Raw genomic sequence first — 26,421 nt, forward strand, 5'->3', positions numbered from 1 at the left:
AGCTTTTTTTCCTGCAAAGCCCAGGTATTAAAATACCTCCAATGTGTGTGTCATGATGCCTCAACTCTGTAGTATGAAAGTAGTTATGCAATGTAAGTGAATCACCTTAACGTTGTTCAGATAAAGCATTAGTTATGGGTGCTGAGATTAGAAGTTTTTTTGTTTTTCCATGTGTGAAATTATGTGAACTATTCTTTTGGTTTAAAAATACGAAAACCATTCTTAGCTCTTGTTGTACAAAAACAGATGGCAGGTCGTATTTGGCCTTTAGTCCATGATTTGCTGACTCATGTTGCAGAATATTTGTTTTAACTTTCTCTTTCTACCTCTTAAGAGATATTATAGTTCTCCCGTGATACTTCTCTTACACCGTGTATATTTCCTTTAGTATTTTAGTGAAGGTATGAGCAGTTTTAAATGAAAAATGGGACTACAGGCTCTCCTTTCATGTTTCTTCACCTTAGTATTGTATTTTTCCATTTAAAAATCAATGTAATATGACTTATCCTATTTTTTTATCCAGAGGCTTTTAAAGAAAATAATAGGTGATTTTGCATTTTTCCTGTTTAACACCCCCCAATGTTATATTTGTTGCTATCTTCTTGGAAACTGACACTTTTTCCTCTTTTCTTTACTTAGTAATAATTCAGAGGTAATTCTATTATTCTGAAGAAAAAAAGGTATAGGTATCAGAAAAACCAAGTGAAATATACTCAGAGCACTACAGTTGCCTGTAACACCATATACTGTGTGACTGGATACAATACTTGGTTCCCATAAAGATGAGCAACATCCACACAGTTTCAGATCTGCAGAGGCAGCATTCTGACTTGGAGGGAATTTCTGGTTGCTTTCTTGTCATTTAGTATTTGGGCAGCTGCACCACCAAGTGGTGGAGAGAATTATGTTGTGAAAACAGCACCTTCGTTTCTTAGAGTCACAGTTTTCTTAAAGCGTTTACAATACATGTTCAGTGAATGAGATTTCCCCTGTATGCATAATCTTTTATCAGACGGAAATAGCCATGTTAAGGACTGGGGGGAGAACAGCTCATATTTTGTGGTGTTTGAGAGTGCTGATTCTGGTTTTAGCCTCTTGCAAAGTTTTAAAACAACCACCTGGCAATAGTCTCGGAATTGAATTAATGTACATTTAAAAGATGGTGTAGATGATAAATGCTTTCTGTACTTTTAATTAATGTTTCCTCTGCCTTGTTCAATTCACCTCTGAAAACTTAGGTTTGACGGTTTTCTGGAAGACCTACCTAAGAGTGGACCTCACCCACCGGCAACTCCTCAAGTGTTAAATATTGGTAGCCCAGTAGCCACACTTTCTAAAGCAGCAGCTACTTATTCTAGGTGGGGTATTTCCTTCTTCGTATGTCTAGATTTCAGTGCTGGTAGTAAACCTAAAAACTAAAACTGACTAAAAAATAAAACGTGGTCATCATTTACAGACCTGACATTAGCATACAGAGGGAAATGCCTGGCCCTCTACCGCACATTGCTTTTGTGCTGTGTGCATGCTGGGGCTTGGGTTTCCAACCTCTAACATAGAATTAGGAAATCTACTCTTTTATTTACTCACGTTATAATTTGCAAACTCAACTTTCTGAGTTTCTTATAAGCTTGGTCTTCTGAATTAGACCTTTTAGCCCTTAAAGAGAGAAAAGGTCATAATATGTTGCCAAGTACCTCAACATACTCTAAGTACATTCAGATAAATAATGCCACTTCTAAAAAATTTCTAGACTCTGCTGTTGTGAGTCCTTTTATATTATTATTTGTGATGCACTATGATGGAAGAAGTACATTAGTTTCCTTTTCTTACTGGGGAAGGATGATTTAGCTGGTATTTCAGGTATATTTTTATACCTAAATCTATAGTTTTTATTATTTGCCACTGTTTTCCTCTAAATAGTAACCATTTCCTCAGAGATGCAAAGTTTTTAAGAAACTCAAAAAGTCAGTCTCTCAGTTATGTTATTCTTTACCTTAGCACTTATCACCCTGCTCTGCCATTGGTAACATCTTTCTTTTCTCTCTCCAGCTCCTATTATTCTGTTCTGATCATTCACACAGTTGTTAAAACATAACAGTACAGTTCAGTTTACTGGGTAGACCTGCACAGACTTACGCAGAGTTAACAGTTCTTTATAATTTTTTTGGCTGCTGTTTCTGTAATTTTCTGCCCAGTGGTTTGTACAGCTATACGGTATAGAACTAGATTTAATAATATATCTAATTCTTCTGACAGGGAGACAGGACTTATGTTCAGTCTCAACAGTTTTAGATGTCTGAGCTCTCACCATTATTAAGTCTGGCAAATAAGTACTTTCTGTGGCAGGTGGTCACTACTACAAACGTCTGAAAAAAGTAGTCATCCCGTAGTGATGGTCCTGGTTAGTAACTTACACCCATAAATAAAGAAGAGAGACAAATTTCACACAATGTATTTGAGATTATTTTGCTTATGATAACCAATTTTAAAAGCACTGTAGTTGTAATACTAAATATTTAACTTTTTCTAAATGATGAAAAAAATTATTAAGTAATAACAGTTCTGAACATGAAGTTTAATCCCTTTCAAAATCTTCATTTCAAAATCTTTGCAGAGCTACATGAAAATAGTAATATGGAACTTTGCAAAGAAGGTCATGTTTTGGTCACATTCGCTATAAATACTGTTGGTTTTTGCAAAGGTTTCTGCCCCCTCCAAAGAGCTCTACTCTCAGTACTTTAAACAGTCATTTCTTGTTCATGTTAATACATATTGCTGTTTCTGAACAAGCAGCCAGCTGTACAGATCTCATTAAAATGTCACATTATTGGTATATATCATCTCTACGGTAACATTCTTCATATAAGCATCTTTCAGGACAATCCACTTACCTTTCTTTGCTTATAAAAATTCAGCTTTATATGTAGACTTAGTTCCTATTTGTTGGCAGATAAGTCTTCAAGTGCATGTTTATGATTTCCACTTAAAATGGAACTTTTTAAATAGAACTAGAGACCTTGAACATTCTGGAATATTTCTATGTAAAACTTAGTTTTATGTAGAATTGTACATCCAATTTTAATTTCTCAGAAAAATCACAGTTGTAGTAAATAAATAATTTGAACTCCTCCTGCATCTTGGGTATTGCATACATTTATAATATCTGAAAATTAATATAGAAAGATTGCTCTCTTGTATTTATTGTGCTACTTTTCCTTACTTTTGTATTCCTTTCCTTTCTCTTCTACTCATCAGTTTAAACAGCTCCACAAGAAATGTGGGAGGTTTTCGAAACTTTTCTGCCTTCTCTCCTCCTGCTAGATACAGTGCTGCAGTTCTGAGTAGTGCGGCTGCCACAGTATCTGCTGTCATTGCTGCAAAAACCAGGTGAACTAAGTATGTGTGTGGTGTCTGTCCAACGTGACCCCAGCACTCTCACCATCCGCCAGTCATTCAAAGAAACTGTTTGAAAAAGTCACAGCTCTACGATGACCTCTTTAATGTCTATTAGCTCTATTCTCTAAGCCATGGGCAGCTCCCACAGTGTTTGTTACTGTTGTCTTAAAAAATCATCCTTCAACCTCTTTCCATTGATAGCATTTGTGTGCACTTCTCACTTGTGTGGATCCATGTCATGTAGTTACTGACTTTAGGACTGTTGTAATTTTCAGTTTTTGTATTTGAAACAGAATCAAGTAGAAATTAAGATCCTGTTGACATTATCTTGTCCTATAGCCTAACTACTTGCTGAAACACCCCTTCCTCCTGCTTACAAAGAAAATTTGTTTTGTAGGGTTTCATTTTGTTTTCATATAATTTCTTTAATCTTTATAGGTTTAAATGCTTTCTAAAGGACTAGCTTGCCCACCTTTGGTTAAAGTCTAGTCAATTTTGTATTATGAGTAGAGTAACAGACTCACAGTCCTTCTCTTCATGCTCTTTCGCTGTTTTGTGCTTCCCTTCCCTCTCCTCTGCTCACTCTCAAAGGGAAGGTCTCTAATCATGGACTTCAGACTACTGTTTACTGCTGGTAGTGTGCATTTTTTTCTTTTTAACTCAAAACTCTTTCTAAATGCTTGCCAGGCTCTGCAGTCCTGAAACATACCACTCCCTCTTGGGTGCTCTGTGCACCTGCCCTGTGTCCACACCTGTAGCTTTCTCCTATCTCCAGGCCTCCCGGAAATCAGCTGGCTCTGTCCCCGCTAAGAAAGCAAGGTACTATGGGAGTGGGTGCAGCAAGTGGTGGCTTGCTGTAAGGGTACTGCTTTCTTTAACACTTGTCACCATAGCAACAGGCCAATGAGAAATCCTAGAGCTTATTTTTTACATGGTTTTTAGTTAACTATAATTTCAGTGCAGTGCTCATGCACAGGCCTGTTATCTTTTATGTTTTTTAAGCTATTAACTCACCTTTTAATTCCTTGTGACATTTTTAATTAGCACATTTGATGTTTGTTATGAGTAAGTGTGCCAGAATTTAAATTATAGTGGAATTCTGCCTTATATTACATGCACATATCTTAGTAAAATGTATCTTTTGAAAAAAAGGCATAATAGTTGATTTTGATTGGCTGCTAGCATAGTAGTTCTTAAACATGAGGGTTTTGCTTGAGAAATCAACTTAACTTATCCCTGTTTCTGAGAAATGTTTGTATTAGTAAGCTTTCCATCACTATGACAGAACACCTGAAGAAAACATCTTATAAGGAGGGAAAGGTTAGGTTTTTTGTGCCTTTTGTTCTTTTGTTTTGTTTTTGTTTTTTTGAGACATAGTTTTACTCTACCTTTCAGGCTTGCCTTGAACTCACTAGATAGGCTACACTGGCCTTGAACTAATAGCAATCCTCCTGCCTCTGCCTCCCAAATGCAGGGATTATAGGCATGTGTCACCACACTTGGTGGAAAGGTTGTTTTGTTGCAGAGGTTTCAGGCCATAGTCAGATGGCTGTGTTGTTCTGGACCTGTGGCAAGACAGAGATCATTGTGGCAAGTGTGCAGTGGAACAGAGCTGCTCAGATCACAAGGGACAGGGGAGCAGAGGGAGAGGGGGCTGAGGCCTATTAGCCCTTCTCGGATGCACCCGCCCCGACCTACTTCCTGCACTGCTCCTCACCTCCTGCAGGTCCCACTGCCTCCCAGTCAGGCCATGGGCTGGGCAGTAGAGACTCTTGCGGGATGCACCAGATCCAAGCCACAGCGGTAGAAACCTCAGCAAGTTGTATTTTCTCTTGACTTTGTGGTTAGGCCAGAACTTTTAGCCATAATGTAAAAAACAAAAACACCCCAAGTGTTCACTAAATGTGTCATCTCAATGTGTTAACTGTATAAAATTATTTATTTTACTTCTTTAAAAATTTTGTATAAAACCATTTTTGACAGACATGAAATCAATGGCAGAATATAGAACTGTCACCAGTAATAGCTTGATATAACCAGGCTATCTGTTAGTACTTGTGTCCTACCCAGTGTTAGAGAGGTTTTCAAGATGTTTGATTTTAACTTTAGGGTTACTTTTACATGAGGTAAACCAGGAGAAACATCATGGTTTAAGGGAAAAAATTACTCATAATTACATTATGTTACTGAATTGTGAGCGTTAAATGAGCAGAAGTCTTGCCTTGTCAGGGCTAAGTTTGTACAGAGCTAGGTTACTGACCACACTTCCATACTCTGAGAACCCGAAGGAACACTACAGACCAGCGATGGAGACTCTTTTAGAGCTTTCTGTCATGCGAACAGCCCATTGTGGCATGGGTGCCAGAGGCTTACCACCACTGCTGTAGATCTTCTCTCCAGAAAAGTGCCTATGCCCATACGTAGATTATCTGGAGTATGTAAGTGAGGACTGGTGAAGTTACTCATCAACCCACTTCTAGAGCAAGTGTTAGTAGCCATTGTCTTTGTTTTTTATTAATAGCAATAGAGTACAGACAAAGCATATTTGATATTGAGAAAGGAAAGCAGTTCCTGACAAGGTAGATGAGTTGGCATTCTGAAAAGCAGGGACATGGGTTTCAAGAAAGCCCTTGTTAATTTAGAGGGTTGCCCAAAAGGACAGATGACAGGTGTCAGAGGTGTTTTATCTCTTCGCTTTTGTGTGACAACCTTTAAAATTATAGGTACAGTGTAATACCAAACTGCTTTCTTTCCATTATAACATGTTTAGTACTGTGAGCTTTGGTGCAAAGACTGTCAGAATTTTGCTTAGGAAAATATAAAAGTTTTACTGTAAACACAAATTCCTGGAAGGAAGGACACAAATGAACCCCTGTACATCCAGGTCCTTTTATAAAATTCTCATGGAAGAATTCTATAAAATACCACATTCCTTGTAGTTAGTGCCAATACCAAATTCTCCTTGCCTGCCATTTCAGTGTGTGAATACTAGTATATAATATTGTTGGTAAGACTTTAGCTAAAAACTATTTAGTTTAGACACTGATTATTAAACCTGTGATACACAGATGGCTCTTTCCTTATATAAACATGTAATTACTTACTGTTCAAACAGTTTTCCCTTTGATAATAGACATAAAATTGCCAGCTGGTCCTGATCTGTAACTAAAACTGTATTTGTTGTAATAGTGAGACAGTATGGGAGAAGAGTGTGGACCCAGGATAACCGGTTGCAGACATGGAACGTTAACTCTTGTTCCTTTTTCTTTTTTCATCATTAGCTAAATTTTGAAAAGAATTCTGTACTCTGCTAGTACACTTTTCTACATTTTCAGTTTCTGAAACATGAAACAAAAACCATGACATACTTTAGTGAGAGTCATATTAATTTATTATTTCATTTTAGTCTTTATTTATTTGGCAGACTTGTGAAAACGACCATATTTGATGTTCAGCATCTCTGGTATTATCAGAAGGTCTTTGTGGATTTATACTGATTTCCTTATTAGAATCCCTTAGAATTTTATTTTGTTTATTACTTTGGTATACCTTAAGCAACTTTAAATTTTAAAAATATATTTAAATACTGAGTTCAGAAATAACATAGCAGTCTAAGTAGTCACCATGCTATATTAACAGATTAGTCACTAATTTTAGCATATTTTCCTGTTAGGGATCATTCATAACATTTTATTTCCAGACATAAAATAGTGTGGCTAATGTCCTTATTAATCCTTTTGGCTTTAGTACATTTTATCTAATATTTGTATGTTTTCTTTAAATAGTAGTCAATAGTAGTCAGTTAGAAAAAGGACAAGTTAAGATTTTTAGAATCTTGGACATCATATACTTAGATATGTGATTATCTAGATTAATATTCATTCATTACTACATTAAATATTTTAAATAAGAATCTTATTTCCTCAGAGAAAATTGAACTGCTGATCAATTCCCAATTTAAGCCTAAAAATGGAACAACTTTCTTGCTTATAACTCGGTTTTATAGTTTTTTATAATCTGCTTCAAGCACTTTATATCTAAAAAGATTTACACATCTCGCTTTGGGGAAGAGAATGCATACAAGCTTGTCATGGTGGTTTAGGTCTAGAACAGTGTAGCAAACCTATGGCATGTGTATCATTGGTTCAGTGTCACGCGCTGTGCTGACCCCAAAGGAGCCTGTGTTCAGGGGTGGGGCTTTTGGATCCTGGGGGCGCAGTTCAGAGTGAAGGTGAGGTGAGGAAGTGGAGCGCCTGGGGCCTGACGTGGAGCCTGACCTGAAGGGATGTCTTCCTTCTGCCTCTTCCCTTCTTTTCTGCTTTTCATCTTCCATGAACTGAACTCCTTTTCCCCCATCGAGCCCCTCTGCAATCCCGTTTTGCCTAAGCTTGTCGACCATGCAGGAAGTCTGTGAGGCTAAGCTGGGGGTGTTGGGTATTTTATCCCAGAGATGAAACAGTAACTAACATAGCTGTGTTCAAAGGATATAATCAAAATTAAAAGTTTTACCCCATGTGATACTTACTGCATAGGAATCTAAGAAGTATTATGTTATTTAAAATTGAGTTGAGAAAACAACATTATATCTCGCATTAAGATCCTAGATTCAAAACTACCCACAGGAAAAAAAAAGATATTGTTAAAACTACTCACAAATACATTTAGAAGCAAAATTGTTAAGTGATTATTTAGTAAAAGTACCTATCAACTCTGAACTAGATATAGGGTTTAGAAATAGTAACATAATCCCTTTCCTTGCTGTTGTCTGTACTCTGCGCTGGCCATTGTGCTAAGTCCTCTCTAGAATTTAATTTCATCGTTAAAATAACCTTGGAATATAGGCAGCATTTCAACACCATTTTATGAATGAGGAAATTAACCTAGTTTAAGTTACACACCCAAAGTCACAGTAAATTCCCCAAGCCTGGGTAGTTTATAATGTAGTAAAGGAGATAAGATACGTAAAGAAGTTTCTATTAATAATTTAAAGACAGTTATTATAAATTAGTGTAAAATTACATTTGATTCTATTAATAAGTGCCGTGAGTTAAAAGGAATGGCTCTTCTTCTAAAAACTTGAGTAGTTAAGTGATATTTGTTACTTGCTTAGTGTGAAACACAGTGCGAGATGGATATTATTATTTCTGTAAATCATGAATAGGATTTGGATGGCGTGCAGAGAGAGGGAAGGGAATGTATGTAGTACGTAAAGCCTGAAAGACATGCGGTTTGGAACAGAAAATAGGAGTGGCCGGAGTGGGGTTCCTGTGACAGTGAGAGGTGATATGGTCAGGCAGGTAGGTCATGACTTTATTTTACAAGGCTTTGAATGCTGTTCTGAACTGTACCTTTCCATCCTTCACGCAGAGTTAATTAAGTACCTTTAGGTGCCAGGGCTTTCATGAAAAGCATTACAAGGAACAGAATTTTTCCTTTGGACAAGTTTTCCTATTAGGAAGCACCTCCTTTTGCTGCACCAAATCTGTAGATTCAGTTCTCTAATGTTAGACAGACAGAAGTAACCCCCTGGAGTAGGTCCATGTGTCAGACATGTGAGGGCTGATCTCACGCTTCCCTGAGTGCTGCCAATTCCCACAACCAGATTTCACTGGGCGCGGCATTGAATTCCTACCGTCCTGCTTACTCTAAGTAAGTTTGTCTGGAGACTACCCGGGAATTAAGTTTTAATTCCTTCAGATTACTAAACATTAAATGAGGATGGTTTTTCTTCTAAATTTGATTTTTGTTTCACTTATACCTTATAATATTGCTTGGTCATAGTTTTCTTCCTGGATTATTAGTTACTTTTAACAAATCATCACAAGGAATTTAATCTTAGAACAAGAATGATTTGTACATAATTATTTTAGAATTATTTATTTGTAATGAGCAAAAACATTGGAAACAGGACTTAATATTTGAATATATTAATTATCCTTTTCATATGTTTGTGTTCTGTGCCTTATAGTAGACATACATAATCATCCTATTTAAGCCTCATGGAAATCTTACCAGCAAACTTTTGTCCTCATCTAAAATTTAGGTAACTGAGACTTGGAGAAGGAAAGTAATTTTGTTACAGAGCTCTTAAGAGGTGCTCACTTAACCACTATGCACTAAGTTGGAACTCTGTTTCCATTAATGCTTTTTGTGTTGCTTTTAGTGATAGTTTTTTTCAACATTCCCATTAAGTAAGCAGTTTTATACTTTTTATTTATGATGGAAATGTTTAAAGTGTTACGCATTTCATTGTGTTTTTCAATATCAAGCAGGGTTTTGTTTCTCAATAAACTGATCAGAAATAGTAAGAGATGATGGTTTTGTTTCATTTGAATTTGAAAGGACAAGCACAAGAAGCAGTATTTCATGAAAGTGAAAGATTTATAATTCATTTCTCAAAACTGGTTAGTGTTGAAGTGCTCCAAGACAACCATCAAGTTTCATGTTTCACTAGACTCACCTAAAGGATTCAGCAAATAGTTGTTCTCAAGACTAAGATTTACTACAGCAAAAGAATACAAAGCAGGACCCACAAAGCAAAAAAGTGCATGGGACCAAGCCTGGAAAAAATGAGGCACAAATTTCCAAGAGTTCTCTTTCAGGAGTCACGTGGACATGTTAAATTCCTCCAGCAAAGCGTTGTGGCAGAGTATGCAGTGCTGTATACGAGAGGAGCTCACTGGGGACTGAGGACCCAAATTGGGGGTGGGGTGCAGACTTTTTACATGGGCACCCCGTGCCCAGTTTGTACCCAAATTCCAGACTCTCAGAAGGAAAGTAGTATTCAGTATAAACTATCTTGTCTCTACAAACAGTTTAGGCACCAGGAGCTACTCTTATCTCTTAGAGAAAGTTTTATATCACTGCAAGGGACAGTTTATCAGCTAAATTCCTCCATGCCATGCAAAGGTCAGTTTGCAAGCTGACCTTAGTAAGGATAGTTCGTCACATACCTACTGTGTTAGGAGTCACCTGAAATTGAAGAGGCACTGGGGAAATTATTTTTACTCACTTTTGAAAAAGTAACTTCCTTATTGTAGCTTTCGAAAGTACGTGTTCTATCACTAGTGCCACCTCAAATTATTACTTTCTGTTGTATATATAAATGTAAATAACAAGTGACTTGGTAATATAAGCCATATGACTTCTACACCAAACTAGGACAGATAAGACCTCCTGTTAAATACCCCTGGCTGAAAGAGGATCATAGTAGTGCAGCCTCTAGACATCCTGCTAAACGGGGGGGTGTTGTCTCTTCTTTATCACCATGTGGCACAATATCTGGCCTGTGGTGGGTGTTTACATATTTACTGAGTGAGTGCTCAAGTGGAAAGAATATCCGATGGGGTGTCAGAGAAACTGAATTCATAAAGTAACCAGGAAAATGGCAAAAGGGAAAGCATCAGTGCCATTTCAGAGATTGTCAGGGATTCTCCAGTACTTTATTGTTTCCATCCACTGGGCTCTTCTGAAATGTTGATAGGATGGGAAAGCAAAAGAGTTTAGCACTGAAAGGGTAAACTTGTGTAAACTGTCAGCAGCCCAGTTTCTCGTGGCACATCTTTAAAAAGAATTCCCAAGGTGTGGAGCAAGTGCTACCTCTTTCCATTGTATTTTTTTCCTATTTACATTTTGTTTCCTTTATTTCCTTTACAGTAGTATCCGGGAGCCTTCTCAACAGTTGGCTTCCTCTGCAGCTTTAACTCGGAGTGGCCTGGAGAGTGTGGCGAGCGCCAGCCTCAGCAGGCCTGGGGTGGCCGGCCTCACAACAGCTGCTGCCTTCAAGCCAGCAGGCTCCACCAGCGCGATCAAGTCTCCAAGCTGGCAGCCGCCGAGCCAAGCAGGTACTGCGGAGAAGTTGCTTCCTCTTTGCTTTTTTCCACTGACCAGTTACAAGAATGTGTGGAACTCACTAGTGAAAACCACTCTCAACCACTTAAAGTTTAAAAGGACTACAAAAAACTATAGCTATTTTGCTGTTTGAAGTGATAAACATTCTGTTTTTGATGCAGTTGTTATTTGCTATTCATAATTATAGAGTGTCCACAAAAAGCATGTTTTGAATGGTAAATTTGGAGTCTTACTTCATAACAAATTATATACTTGCAAGATTATTCCTGGAAATGTAACATTTTGGTCTTTATGATGTGTACAAAAACATCTATTGTGGTCAAACAATTATTGAAGAGTCTTTTACTTCCTGTTCTCTGAAGAATTACGGAGCAGAAAAAGAAGTGATATTAGAAAGAGAATAGCATTAGGAAGAATATTTGACTGGTGCGATGGAACACCTCTGGTGCCATTGGAAGCCTGAGTTCTTGGTCACTTCTGCAGATAAGAGCTATAAGTAAAAGTCACTCAACTTCTTTGACCCTCAGTTTTCTGGGCCACAACGTAGACTCTAACTCATTTTCAGTGTCAACCAACATGAACAGGGCTTGACTGTGTAGAGTTCCTCTGTTAAGAGAGAGATGGAGGTGAACTTCAACAAGTCTCAAGCTACCTTCATTTCCTCTCACTTTTTAAAAGCTGTCTGGATGATTCTCATCCTGCTTTGTTTTGCTACCTGACCATTGATAATTTATAGTCCTGTCTCTGCTGAGCTCCATACCCGCAAATCCAGGCTGTCTCCTGGAGCACCTCAAATGCGGGGTTTAAAAATACCATTTTCTGTCTCTGGATGGTACACCCACTCAGCTGCAAAAGCAAATGTAAACTTTAGACCTGATTCCCCTGCTGTAGCAATAACTAACACTATATTCTCAAATTTCTTCTCTCCTCTGTCATCAGAACCATTGCCTGAGCTCAATTCCTCACTGTAGCATTCTCTCTGGAGTTCCTTTCATAGTGGCATATTACATGCTGCTCGTTTCACAAATAAGCTAACAGTGCTCCTTCAGTGTCCAGGTACCTCAATATCCACAGAAGATTGCTGCCAGGACTCCTGGGAAAGATTAAAATCTGCACATCTCAAGTCCCTCCTCTGAAAACAGTATTTGCATATAAGCCACACCCAGCCACCTGTGTACTTTAAATCATCTCTAGATTACATCTGATACCTGATGCAGTGTAAATGCTATATAAATAGTTGTTACATTGTATTATTTAGAGAACAGTGACAATAAAAAGCCCATGCATGTTCACTACCGATATAGTTCTTTTTTCCCTGATATTTTCAATTTGCTGTTGTTCGCACCCCCGATGTGAAAATTAGATAGGAAAGCCTAGCTATATTTGTGTTGTAGGAGAAAGAGTATAGCATATGGTCGCAAGGAAAGGACTACATTTGTGAGGTATAAATGGGAAGGAAGGCAGAAACTGTATGTGCAGCAGAGGACAAAAGTGTATGTACTGCTTTAGGAAATTCAGAAATTTATGATCAAAGTAACCTCTCTGCCGCTTCAGTTAGAATTTCAGTTGGTACTGAATTCCTGCAGAATGCAGTACAATAAAATTACCGTAAGAGGGCGATAGAATCCTTTCTTCTCAGAGTCATTGAACTAAAACAGACAAATCACAGCAGCTACAACAATTATGATTTATATCATTTTTTTTATTTTAAAGAGAAAAGAACAGTAACAAAATAACAACAGTGAGGACAAAAACAAAATAATACAAGAAAAATAATACATGATTTCAAAACAAGATGATAGGAATTAACAATGGTTATTGTACTACATATTGTTATCTTCAACGAAGTTGCTCAGATTACCAGAGGCAAGAATGCCAGATTAATCAAACAGCTAAGGACAATAGCAAGTATTCTACATGGTTATATTTAGAACATGAGTTTTTTGTAATGTATGTCAATTTAATATGAACAAAAGTATAACAGTTTAAAATAGTATATATAACAGTATAAACTATTATAAAAAGAAAATGTGTTTCCCATGTGAAGTCATAATTGAATTACATAATAATTCTTAACTGAAACCAGAATATATTTCCTGAGCCCCCGCTATGTATTTTGTTTTAGATGCTGCAAATAGGCATTTACAAAGTTATATTATGAAATTTACTTTTTTGTAAAATTTAAAAATAAACACAAAATTCCCAGTATCTCAAATTCTTTTCTTCCCTACCCGAAGACATGTTGTTTTTTTAAACTTAGTTTTTGATAATTTTAAGGCCTGACTCCACTGCAGATGTAAAGCCCTTCTGTTCTGGAGGTGGCAGCTGTCTTCTCACAGGCTCGGGCGGACTTCACAGTCCCCTTGTGGAAGTGACAGCGGCAGCATGTCTGGAGAAGCTAGAAGCCTGAGTTGCCAGGTGGGGGTGGGCTCAGGTAAAGCATTGCTGCGCAAGTCAGCTGTACAGTTTGCACGCTGCACAATTTCAGGTGCTAGCATTCATAGAAACTAAGATACAGACGATGGGCAGTGCTACCCTTTACCCTGGCCCTCCTGCCTCAGCCTCCTAGAGTGCTGATATTACAGATAGGTAGGTGACACTGCTTCCGTCACATTGAGAGCTTCCAGCTTTTTCTTGAAAGTTTGTGACTGTGCTTGACTGTCATTAGGAAAAGGGAGAGAAATTAGATTTGATTTCTTCCTGACCCTTCACTGATGGATCATCAGAACATCACAAGAACCAGTTATTCTCTACAGCTTCATGGGAGAGAAGGGGTTGGAATCACTGAGTTGCCGTCAGTGTTCCAGCTTGTTAATTCTGAAGTCATTTTAATAGATTGTGGCTAGCACTTAATTTTTATTTTTAATTTAGATGTAATATTTATATATCATTATGGATATACTGGGTTAATTCTGTACATGTATACAGTGTCATAGTTAAGTCAGAGTAATAAGCACTTCCAGTTCTTCGAACATTAGTTATCATTTGTTGAGAATTTTATACTCTTTTGTGTAGCAAATTTTAAAAAAAAATGACATGGAATAGAAAAATACAACATTTTAACATATATTTTTAACATGAATAGGTATCATTTTATGAAAAAATGAGTTTTAGTAGACTCATATGCAAATACATGCAGATATGTCTAGGGTAAAAAGGTAAAGTTGTTTCTTACTGTTAAACAGTTTACAAAATAGTCTGAAATTCACTTATTTAACAAAGTTTCAGCCATAGTTCTGTTATCAAGCGGGGATGCAAGTGTGTTTGAAACAATGGGTTGGGGGAAGACTGCACTGAAAGAGTGGATTGAGATGTTAAGACACACCAGTGTGTTCTGGGCCTGTCACGGATTTCTTTCACATCCACTGAGGTTCTGACTCTTAAGTCTCAGATTGTTTCACTTGTGGTGTTATATAGCCTGTGTTACCCAGAAATCTTTCAAGAACACAGTAATACCATACCAGTTGGTAAATAGGGACTAGGTGTGTGCATAACAGCATTTCAGCTGAGATTGCATCATCTTCTTTTTCTCAGGCATATAGTTTAATATATGCAACACAGACAAGCTTGTAGCAACTCACATAAAGGTAAATATTTTAGGATACAAAATGGTCAAAAGTTCATAGTCTGAATAAAACAAAAAGTACAAAAGCCGTAAAAGTCCAGGCTTCAGTTTTCTGTAAGCTAGCAGTACCACTATCTACGTGCCCTGTTCTTGTAACACTCCTTCTATGAGTGAGATGTAATAGTTGCTTTAGAAACATTGCCTTTTATCTAGAAAAATATATAAAAGTTGGGATTTTTGTCGTTACTTTTTAGAATCTTGGATTTGTACTTCTTTCAGCTTACATTTGAGTTTATTGTATTTGTTTTTTATTAAAGTTTTATTATATAATATATAATTAAATGGTTTGATAAGGATTTTGAAACCTTTGTTTATTGGCAAAATCTAAAAATATATTTCCACGTTTATTAAGTGACCTATTTGCTATTTAATGTGTTTCCTAGATTTTTTGTTAAGTTATGGATAGCCAATTAGGTAAATGTAGCTCATTAGATGAAAAAAATATATATATTAAAAGTTACTCTGTTACCAAATATAGCAAAGTATTTTTCACAAACCCAATCATAACAAACAGCCACTATATGTTGGCATTTTTAATTTTCTAATTTTAGTTTAGTCATACACAGAATGAAAATGATTCGGTTGCTAGACTGTAATTAGTGTGTTGCTAGATATGTCCAATTTTCAATGGGTATGGTCCTGAAGATAGAATTGTGTGCCCTGTAGGGTATGAGTTTTAGAAGACTAGCATTTTTGAACCTGCAGTTTTCTCATCTACATAAAGATCTAAAAAGAGTCCACTCTAACATTGTTGTGAAGACCAACGGATATAACCTATCAAAGTGCCCAGTGGGTAGAAATACTCAAGGAATGTTAAGTTTCTGGCTGTGAGGGCAATCTGGCTGCAGCATCTGTCACCCACTGATGGCCAGGGTTGATTCTGCTGATCTGGCTGGCTGGGTGGGTGTCCCCTTCCTCCCTCACCATCCCATGTGCATCCCTCTCGCAGCTGCCCCAGTTGAAGAGGACAGCCACCCTGGGTAGAGGACTGTTACCTTGTTCAGGGGTATACAAGTAGCTGTGCCCCCCTGCTATAACCTCCAAACCAGCTCTCGAGAAACATTAAGATTCCTACCTTTTATTCTTTTCCTGGTAGCATTGACAACATGCTTGTTGCCATCCTGTCCTGTTAACCTTTGGTGATAGCTTTATCGCAGCATTCATCATGTTCATTTTAATTATTTTTGTATGTATCTTTTACCATTGTAAATGTCAGTGAGTACCCAAGAGGTAGCTAGATCAGTTTCTCTTATTTTGGAAACTTCCTGTAATTATGGGGGCACAATACTCGTTTGCCAAGATATTGTTCTATCCTCCCATCCAACTTGCAGTTCCATTAACAGCCAGTGGAAGCACTATCTGCAAAGGCAATTATTAAAAAATACCAAATTAGATGTAAGCCACCAAGATACAACATATAAATCAGAAATAAATAAATAAATACATGTGCAAAGCAAAGTTAAATCAGGTTACAAGGCCCACATTAGAAGGCGTGGAGGTCTGATTAATGAAAAGAGGACAGAGAAGATAAAGTTCCAAGGATACAGTTCTGAGATAGAATATGTGTTTATGTGTACTGAAGTCTCATTCGGGAATAAGATTTTAATGCTGTGCCTAAGGCAGAATCACATGTCATCAGTCACCTGAACATTCACAGGTAGAAACCAAGTTGGAGACAGAACAATGTGTATAAAGCTCTTGAGAGCCTGGTTTCTTGAAGAAAAGATGTATAACTCAGGGCTTTCTAGCAGAAAGAGAGAATGTTGAATAGGTTAATGGGGGGCCAGGTTAGGAAAGACTTTGAACATAAGAGAGTGGATTAAAAGATTTGTACGCTAGGTAGTAGCAAAGTCAGATTTACATTATTAAAAGAGCATTATAGTTCTAATGTGTTTAAGAGATCATTTTGCTTTCACTACGTAGACTAAGGTTGGCGTCCTGAGTATCATTTCAGAAATGATTGAGCTAGTCCAGTATAGCGATGGTGCTAATTCCCCTGGGCGGTGGGAATGGGGAGAATTCTGTGGTGAAGAGAACTGCAAGGAACTTATACTATGACCTGACTAGAAGGCAAATTTTAACCTTTGCTTTCCCAGAGAGCTTGATTTCCCATGGAGGACTTCCCTGTCCTCCTTGAAACACCAGTAGAGGATTGCATTCAGCTTAGAGAAACTGTACAGTTAGCCCCCATATCTAGGGTTCTGCCTCCAGGGATTCAGTTAGCGTCATGGCAAAGATAATATTGGGGAAAAATTGCATCTGTACTGAACACAAACAGGCTTTTTATAGCAACTATTTACACTATTCGTTAAAGTGTCTGGAAATGATTTAAATACATGGGAAGATGTGCTTTGGTTATGTGCAAATCTGATGCCTTTTCATGTAAGGGACTTGAGCATCAGCAGATTCTGGTACCCACAGGGACCCTGTCTCTCTTGGGTGCCGAGGGTTCTGAGCATTCCGGTTCTGGCCCAGAAATTAGTGAAATACGTACTAGCTTTTTTCCTTTTAAGGAACATATCACATTGCACCAGATAAATCTAGATTGACTCTATGTTGTACTGTAATTGCGAAATAAGTTAAAGTTTACTTTTATAACAGAATTATGCTCTTTATGCAGCTTTTCCTCATATGTGCACTGATTTTATCTAAGTGTTCTTTCTCTTTGAAACTATGTGAGAGGCTCTGTAATGGTAATAAATATATTAACACTATGATATATACTAAATAACTTGGTTCCTTGCCCAGAAAATCATTGCACTATATATTAGCTAATTTCATATTGCCATTTTCTATAGAAAACAGTGTTACTGTATTTTGTGAGCCATTTGAATGAAGTGCTGTATGCCTTCTTTCATAGAGTGTTGTCTGGCTGCTGAGAGTTTTGTTTGCTGTTTTCATTAGCAGTTCTTGCAGCATGTTGGAATGCCGCCCTTTCATGCTTTCTCCGCCTGTACAGACAGCAGCTCCCAGTAAAGCCCTTAATGTTCATGTCTCCTGATGTTGGTAAAAAAAAAAATAGGGGATTTCTTTTCTTTACTTTTAGTATTAAATGTGTCCATGAAGGCTGGCATTTTACTGAAGAAAATAAAGGCATTTAGTTGACATTATGGTAACATACCTATATACCATAGTATTATATCACTTAATATTCAAAAAAATTTTTTTTGTCTTTTTGAGACAGGGTTTCCACTGTGCAGTTCAGATCGGCCTTGAACTTATTTTGTGTAGGCCAGTCTGGCCTCAAACTTGCAGCGATCCTCTTGCCTCACCCTCCTGAGTGCTGGGATTATAGGTATGAGCCATCACACCTGGCTGTATTCAAAATTTTTAACCTCTGACTCTATATTGAGCAAATACCAATTTTTCTAAATTCTTAAGATATCATTCTCTGTCTGTAAATCAGGTGATTGGTAGATAAGCTTTTTATTCGTGATTTTTTTTCTTTATAGAACCAAAAAGATGTGATATGTAATAAAGGAAAGGATTAATTGACAGTGATGTAAAAACATAAAAACAGATGCTTTTTAAAGGCATATAAGTTATTTTATGTTTTCAAGAAATATGAACAAAGGTTTGATCAATTAAAGGTCTTTTAGAGACAGTAAATTTCTAAATTTCTTTTGGTCAAATGGAAGCCAGGCACAGTGGCACACATCTGTAATCCCAGCACTCTGGGAGGCTGAGGCAAGAGTACTGAAAGTTGAAGTCCAACCTTAGCAACTTAGCAAGAACCTGTCTCTAAAAGAGGTGGGGTGGGGATGTAGTTCAGTGAAAACACTTTAGGTATAGTCCGCAGTAACACAAGAGGGGGCACAGACTCACTTTTCAAAACACTCAGTTGGCTTTAAGCTCCCTTTGCACTCTGTCTTGAAAAGTATTCACCATCCCTGTTTGGGAATTTGGAACTCTTGAATATGATCGGCAGCCTAGAAGGGAACAGATTGCCTCGTGTAACAGTAAAATGGTGGGTACCGGGGCTGGGGATTTAGCTCAGCGGCACAGCGCCTGCCTGGCAAGCGCAAGGTCATGAGTTCGATTCCTGGTACCGGGAAAAAAAAAAAAGGTGGGTACCATTAGCTGATAGTAATAATTGTTTTATAGCATTTTCAATTTAAAAATTATCTTTATTCAGAGTGCACATTAAGTAATGCTACTCTATTTAAAATGAGACTCATCTTACCAGTGAGGTAACAGAATCTTAGAAGGCAAAAGAGTTGTTCAGAGTCCTATAGTGAGGTGAATCCAGTTATTTTTGACTCCAAATTGTATATTTCCCTGTGCCAAAAAATAACATCAGTGCATATATTTATGGGGAACTAGATATCATAGGGATGGGACAGAAAGGATGTTTGGCCTGGATGGGTAAAGTAAACTAAGTGCCTGGCAACTGCAAAGATGTATTTCAGGTAACATTTTCTTTGCATCAAAACCTTAATTTTTAAATTCAGATGATTTAGCTAAGATCCTCTGGTGTGTGCTGCATTTTAACAATAAATGAAAGCTTGTTTACTTCATTATGGGTAGAGCTTTTAGAGGGATCTGCAATGTTCTTTGTTTTTCTTTCTCCTTTTTACGTTTTTTGAGGAAGACTTAGATATGTTTGTGAGATTTGATTAGATCAAAGACTGAATGATGGGCATCTCAATTGTAAGTGGATATAAATTCTATCTTTTATTTGAAGCCTAAAGGAGATAGGGGTGAGAAAGGAAATTACAGTTTCTACAACCATCCCAAATTTCATTGTAGGCTTTGTGCTACACTAATAAACTGAGATAACTAGATTTGCTGAGCTGAGATGGATAGATTTATTGGTTCCATTTTAAAATTTTTATATGAATAAGTAAACTGCTACCAGTTGCATGTATTTCATCTCTTCTAATAATGTTTTACTGCCATCTGCTCCCTGCATTTTGACATTATTAAACTAAACAGTCCACTTGCTATGAGGGCCTGAGTGGGAGCTGTCCATTGTCAGAACTGGGCTGTGAAGCACGTAAATAAACATGCTCTCTCTCCCTCCACAGCAAGGAGACTTTTGTTTAAAATCATGATTCCCCGATAGGAAAAAAATAATAATAATAACAGCCATTAATAGCCTACTTTCTTTTCTTTTGAATGTTCTTTCATTTTAATTTATTTCTGTTTTGGAGCTCTTCAGTGGGATATAAGTGCAAATCTGTGAAAGCTCTTTCTTCTCCCCAGTCTTTCCATCCTGATACTGGCATAGTAACCTTTTTTTTTTTTTTTCCTCCGGTACCGGGAACCAAACTCACGACCTTGCGCTTGCCAGGCAGGCGCCTTTGCCGCTTAGCTAAATCCCCAGCCCCCATAGTAACCTTTTATAAATGAAAATATCTAGATTTGTACTAAATGCTTTTCAAAAAGGGTTGTTGCATTTTACTAATTGATGCATGTAGTTTAAATCAGGTATTGGCAAAAATAGGATCCTTGGTTATATCTGGCCCATTACCTGTTTTTATAAAAAAAGTTTTATTGAAACACAGCCATGCTCATTGCTTCACCTATGGTTTATGCTTACTTTTATACTACCATGGTAGAGCTGAACAGTTAGAAAAGAGTCTAAAAGTTATAAAGCCAGCATTCTGGGAGGCAGAGGTAGCAGGATTGTAAGCCCTAGCCCAGCCTGGCAAGTATAGTGACTTAGCAAGATCCTGTCTCAAATATAGATAGATACATAGGTAGGTAGGTAGGTAGATAGATGGATAGATAGATAGGGACTGGGAATGTAGCTCAGTAAAAAGGGCCTGGGATCAGTCCCTGGTACTAAAATATGAAACAGTTTAACTCTTAAGTTTGAACCATAAGAATGTGAACATTTTTTACTGCTTAGTTATTTGTGCAGAGTAGATGTGGGCTTTATTGGGTGCATGTAAGTACACTGTGTATCACTAACCTTAAGACATACTGTTGCCTACGTACTTATCTACATCACCCTCCAAAAGGCAGACTGCTTGGAAGCAAGAGTATTTCCCTTGGATATATCTTTTATACCAGAATTCCTAGAATTAAACATTGTTTGGATTCTCCGAGTAGTGCTTTAAAAATGTTAACCATGAAAGATCTTGTGTCAAAGTGTAGTAATAATAACTGGCATTTATGAATCATTTATACATTTAAGAAGCTGTAAAGAAGTATTTTATTTGAACTGCCTCATTTTGTCTCCTTACATTTTGAGGTAGGTATTGCTGCTTTACAGGTGAGAAAGACAAAGACCCAGAATTATGACATTTCTAATGTCACAGCTTGAAAACAGAACTATAAGCCCAAGTGTTTAACATTATGTCATCATTCTACATTATGGCTTCCTCCAATATTAAACATCTGAGCAATGATCTCTACTTTTAAAAGATATGAAAAACAAACATAACTTTGGATAATGGTAATGCAGTTTTATTTCAGAGGTCTATGACTTCAATAAGAAATATATTTTAGACAATTAGTAATAGTGATAGAAATGTAAGAGCTGGGCACAACAGCACCTGCCTGTAATCCCAGCTACTCAGGAGGCTGAGGCAGGAGGATCATTAGTTTGAGACTAGCCTGGACAATATAGTGAGACATTGTCTTTTTAACAACAAAAGAAAAAAACAGAAATATAAATGGGAGCCTAAATTTAAATTTTTACAGAAACTTACATTCATCATTGGAGATTTGCGGCTATTGTTTGTGGCATAGGAAAATCTTAAATTTTCTTTTCTTTCTGCTTCAATTTTTTGCCTATGTGCTGAAAATTCTACTTACCTGAGTAACTGTAAGTATCTTCTTCCCTTATCTCTAAAATAAAGCTGTTTTTTGATTTATATAAGTAGATGGAAATTAATGGGAAAGTGGTAAAAGCCAAACCCATTTTGGTTTCCTGTGACTTTGGAAATAACATGTCAAGGCTCTCGATTTATCACATTCATAATGGGACTGTAATTTATATATCTCACGGCTAGACAGCTTGAACCACTGGTGGTACATGCATGGTTGTACCATGCATTGACTGTACCGCTTGTACCACTAGTTGTACAAACTGCCCGGGAACGTGTTCGTGTGAGTATGAAACAACTTTAATGTATGTCCCTAAAGTATTCTCATCCAAATATGATCAAAATTCTACAAATTGAATAGTTTAAATTCTTAGCTTATAGAATTTGTACAAGTGTACCAGTGATCCTGCAGTTATGAATTATGCCTCAGTTTTGTTTTTTAAAATATTGTATGAATCCTTTTTTAAAAAATGTGAATCACATTGGCATTCCACATTTAAAATACAGACTAGTCTTCCTAGTATAAAATTACAAATTGGAACAGTGATACTGAGATTATTTAGAAAATCCTGTATATATTGTGTGTGGTAAGTAAAGTAATTTGTTGCCTTTAATTGAACAGTGGCAAAACCGGATATGTTACCATTTCATATCTGTATCTGCAGGGTGTATCCTCTGTTTCTTTTACTTGTAACTCTGGCCAAATGGAAGTCTCTACATAAGGTCTGTTTGTAAAAAAGAGCAAGTCTCTGTGTACCAATTTTGATGATGTGTGCTATATGATTAAAAAGAGAGCTGAACTTAATCCAAGTCCCCAACTCACTTTAATTAAGGCATTCTAGATCCAGTTTAATCTGGGTTCATAAAGTTGAAAGGCCAATTGCTAATGGAAGAAACTAACCTCCTGAAGTTGCGGAAACACTTGATACTTAGCCTTGGGTGCACCTGTTCCAATTCTTTATGTCATACATACCAGCATTCTCTACTGCTTAGAGAAATGGTAATAGGTTAATCTGTCCAATTTTGCTTTTAATCGTTGAATTAAAAATCCTTTATTCCATTTAATAAAAATTGCACAAACATCTTCAGAATGTTCTCAGATCTTAGATCTTGGCTTAACTTCTTCCGTTTCTGTTGGCTATGATTTCATGCCTAGATTATAAAGAGTAGACTGTTGTTTATTCTTTCAGGAAAGGAACCTTACAGGCAAAATGCACAGATCCTGTGCTTCTCTTGGCCGCCATCTGCTTGAGATGTTTGGGGAAGGGCAGAAAAGAAAGCACTTGCTGCAGACAGTAATATGCAAGCTTGTTGCCCTCACTGCTACCCAATTTAGTATGTGTAACATTTCTGCCATGCCTCTGAGAACATTCTGAGATGTTGAATTACAATACTTTGTCGCCCCAGGAGTGCCAGAATGTCACTTTGATGTAGCCCAGTTATTTATACAAGTACAGCACTAGCGGTAGTGTTCTTAACAGGAATACCCCTTGCAGCTAAGCCAATTGCTTTTTATGCCATGAACTGACATATGATTTCTGCCTTGTTGGAGCTAAAAAAAACTTTGGTATTTTATTGGGAAAGGGGAAGACATTCATATTTATTAATTTCCCCTCCCCACAGTACTGAAGATTTATCCCATTTTTAATTTTTTATTTTGAGACAGGATCTTACTAAGACTCTCAGTACACAGGCTGGATTCGAACTTTGAATCCTGCTGCCTTAGCCTCCCACACCTGGTTGGTTCACTGATATTTTCAATATTGGCCTGGCTGACCTGTGACAATGAGAATGAAATGTTACAGGATTTTTAAACTATTTAGTAGTTCCTCTGGATTTACTCTCATAACTTTCTTTATTGTTTTATCTTGACCCAAATGTAGTAGTTGAATTATTTACAGTCAGTGGAGTTTGTGCAACAAAATGCAATTAGTATTTGAACCCTGTTTGGCCTTTGCAAAACGTTAGATCTAAAAATCATTGTTCTCTTATATATTTCAAAACATGAAGTATTCAGCTTTATATCCATATGTTTTCAGGGACTTTGTATCCAGTAATTATAATTGCTTAAAATATAACTAGCTAGGTTTATGGAAAGAAATATCCCTGTAGAAAATTAATCTTTTACAGAATACATGAAGGGCTTGAGGTGATAATGTAAGCTGTTAGGAATGATGTGAAAGAAAATTTGCGTATTTAAATATTGTGTGGTTTCTCTGGTGTGCAAAGGGTAAGGGCCAAGATGTATAACAGGTGCTGGGAAATGGGAATGAAATGTTCAGATGGGAAAGGGAAGAGGGCAGGGAGGAAGGGAGAGGAAAAAGATACGAACAAAGCTTTTGTAAATAAGGTGGGAGGAGGGTTGAAGAGAGGAGAGGGGATTGGAGAAAAAAGAAGAATCAAGATATATCCTGTATAAGTATAAATTCCCCCTGATGAATGTTATTGTACATATCTAAAATATACCAATAAAATTAATTTTTAAAAAGTAGTAAAGCATAGAGAATACACAGGCTAAGATCCTGAAACTTCTTAATCACAGTGCTTAGGCTAGAAATAAACAAAGACCCATGATATAAATAAAAAGCAAAATTTAAGAAGGAAAAAGTCTAAAAACAATGCAGTTATCAGTTATTACTAACTTTATGCTGGTATGCCCAGTAAGGAAATTAAAACAGCAGAAATTAATCTCAATTACCACAGGCCCTGTGCTGAGCTGGTGAGGACTTCCAAGTTTAGGTCACATTTGCAGGGATCTGCCTTCACATTATAATGGACCAAGGCAGCTGCTGGTAGAGCTGGGCACACGGTTGGTACATAGTACAAAATGGTTTTTATGAATGACTGCACAGGGGTTAGGCTTTGGTGTAAGACAGACATGGTTTGGGGTCCCAAATTCTCCACTCTTCCCTTCTTTGCTTCCCTGACTACTCTCCCAGTTTTTCTCTTACTTCTCACTCCTTAATAGGTGTTCATGTTCTTAGCTTTCTGCCTCAGAAGCTCTTCCCTTTCCATGCTATATTTCCTCTGAACAGTCTCACTCATTGACGCGCTCTAAATGTCGACAGTATGCTGGTGACTCTTGAGTCATTTCTCTCAGGTATTTCTCCCGAGCTCACATATTCAATTAGATTGTACGGAGATGAGCCACAGGCACCTCTGACTAGAAAAAGAGTCTACTACATGAAGCAGAAGACTGTGCATGCTCCATTCTCCACTGTATGTCCATGCATAGTATGCTGCCTAATACGTCACAGGCTTTTGGTGTATACCTGGTGAGTGATTAAATATAGATAAAACTAAGGTATTTTCCAACTCTTAAAACTTACCCCATGTGTTAGCTTTCTTTACTATAACAAGATACTTGATATGATCAGCTTTATTTTGGGTCATAGTCTGGAGGTTTTGGACCATTGTCCATTGATGCCTTTGCATGTGGGCTAGTGGCAGAGGAATCCATTGTCACAGAGTGTGTGTCAGAGGAAGCCCATTCACCGCATGGCCAAGAGGAAAGAGAGGAAGAGACGGAATCCCACATTCCTCAGTGTCCTCCCCTATGATCTCCCACAAGGCCCCGTTTTCACTGGTTCCACTGTGTTTCAGCAGCACTGGGAAATGGAGGCCCCAAGGCTATGCTTCTGTGACCAAGAGGGCCCTTCTGGATCCAGAGTGTAGTACAGCACTGTAATACAGTTTGCTGTGTACCAGTCTGTAACCTTCCTTCCCCTCCTTGAAGACAGTCATGGGTCTTGTTCATAGTGACAAAACTCACACATGGCTTGGTGCATAGTAGTTGTTCAAAAGATAATTGCTTCATTTCTTTATCCTACAAGCTGGCTCTTGGGTGAGTCACTTATCCTTTCTGAATTTTATATTCTTGATCTGTTAAATAGTGACAGTAACACTTTACTAATGTTGTTATAACAGTAAGCCAATCCAGTTATTCTGTTTTCTTTTTACCATAGAAAAATGCTCACATACATACATATACACATGCACATGCACACATTGATCATGTTTGGAAGATTTTAAGGAACCAATTCATTATATTAAGAACCAGCAAAATTTAATAAAGGGAAAGAATCAAGTTTTGACAGTTACGAATTCATGTTATGATCAGTATATGTGATTTAGTTTCCTCAGTGTGTATTTTGCAAGGGATGAGGAAATGGAAAGATTATAGATTAGAAGACAGTTAAAAGATACCACTGAGTATAATGTATGAGCCTGTTTTGGATTCTGATTAGGATTGTGTTGAAAGGTCTATGTATCCCCCCCCCCCCGGAAGATGCCCATGTTCTAGTGCACAGAACCTGCAAACATTTGTGTTATCTGGCAAAGGAGAGTTAGGATGCAGGTGGAGTCAGGATTGTTTATCAGATGCACTAAGATAGGAAGAGTATTATGGTGCAGATCAATTTAAATCATAGGGTCTTCGAAAATGGAAGAGGGAAAAGCCTGCAGAGAGGATGGGGTTGGCTTTAAAGGTGATGGAAGTGGCCATAAACTAAGGAATTTGGGTAGCCTCTAAAATCTAAGAAATGCAGGGATGTAAGTTTTCGTGAAGCCTTCAGGAAAAACAGAATGTCCTGCCAACACTTAATTTTGACCCATCGTTGTCTTTATAGGAGAACTATAAAAGTAATTCCCTGTACTGTCTTTAAGCAAGAAGTTGTTGGTAATTTGTTACAGAAGCAATAGAATACTAACACAGGAAATAATCAGGGAATAATTGACTGGTTATTTTATGGTATTAAAGAATATTGCTTAAGT

The 26,421-nt window shown here is 37.4% G+C and overlaps 1 protein-coding gene across 6 annotated transcripts in view; it reads left to right on the top strand.

Annotated features, from left to right (window-relative positions):
* Pdlim5 (PDZ and LIM domain 5) overlaps window positions 1-26,421 on the top strand; it is a 202,415-nt gene that overhangs the window by 151,159 nt on the left and 24,835 nt on the right. For 5 of the 6 annotated variants that reach the window (XM_013517363.1, XM_005374260.2, XM_005374261.2 and 2 more), the window contains one exon: window positions 11,053-11,240. In XM_013517363.1, coding sequence (XP_013372817.1) covers window positions 11,053-11,240 — 188 coding nt within the window. Of the gene's footprint in view, window positions 1-1,238; window positions 1,359-3,255; window positions 3,388-4,083; window positions 4,216-11,052; window positions 11,241-26,421 lie in introns of all 6 variants that reach the window. The other variant, XM_005374259.2, reaches the window with a different exon arrangement.

This window comes from Chinchilla lanigera, unplaced genomic scaffold (genome assembly GCF_000276665.1).
Source record: "Chinchilla lanigera isolate Chin_1 unplaced genomic scaffold, ChiLan1.0 scaffold00004, whole genome shotgun sequence".
Classification (NCBI taxonomy): Eukaryota; Metazoa; Chordata; class Mammalia; order Rodentia; family Chinchillidae; genus Chinchilla; species Chinchilla lanigera.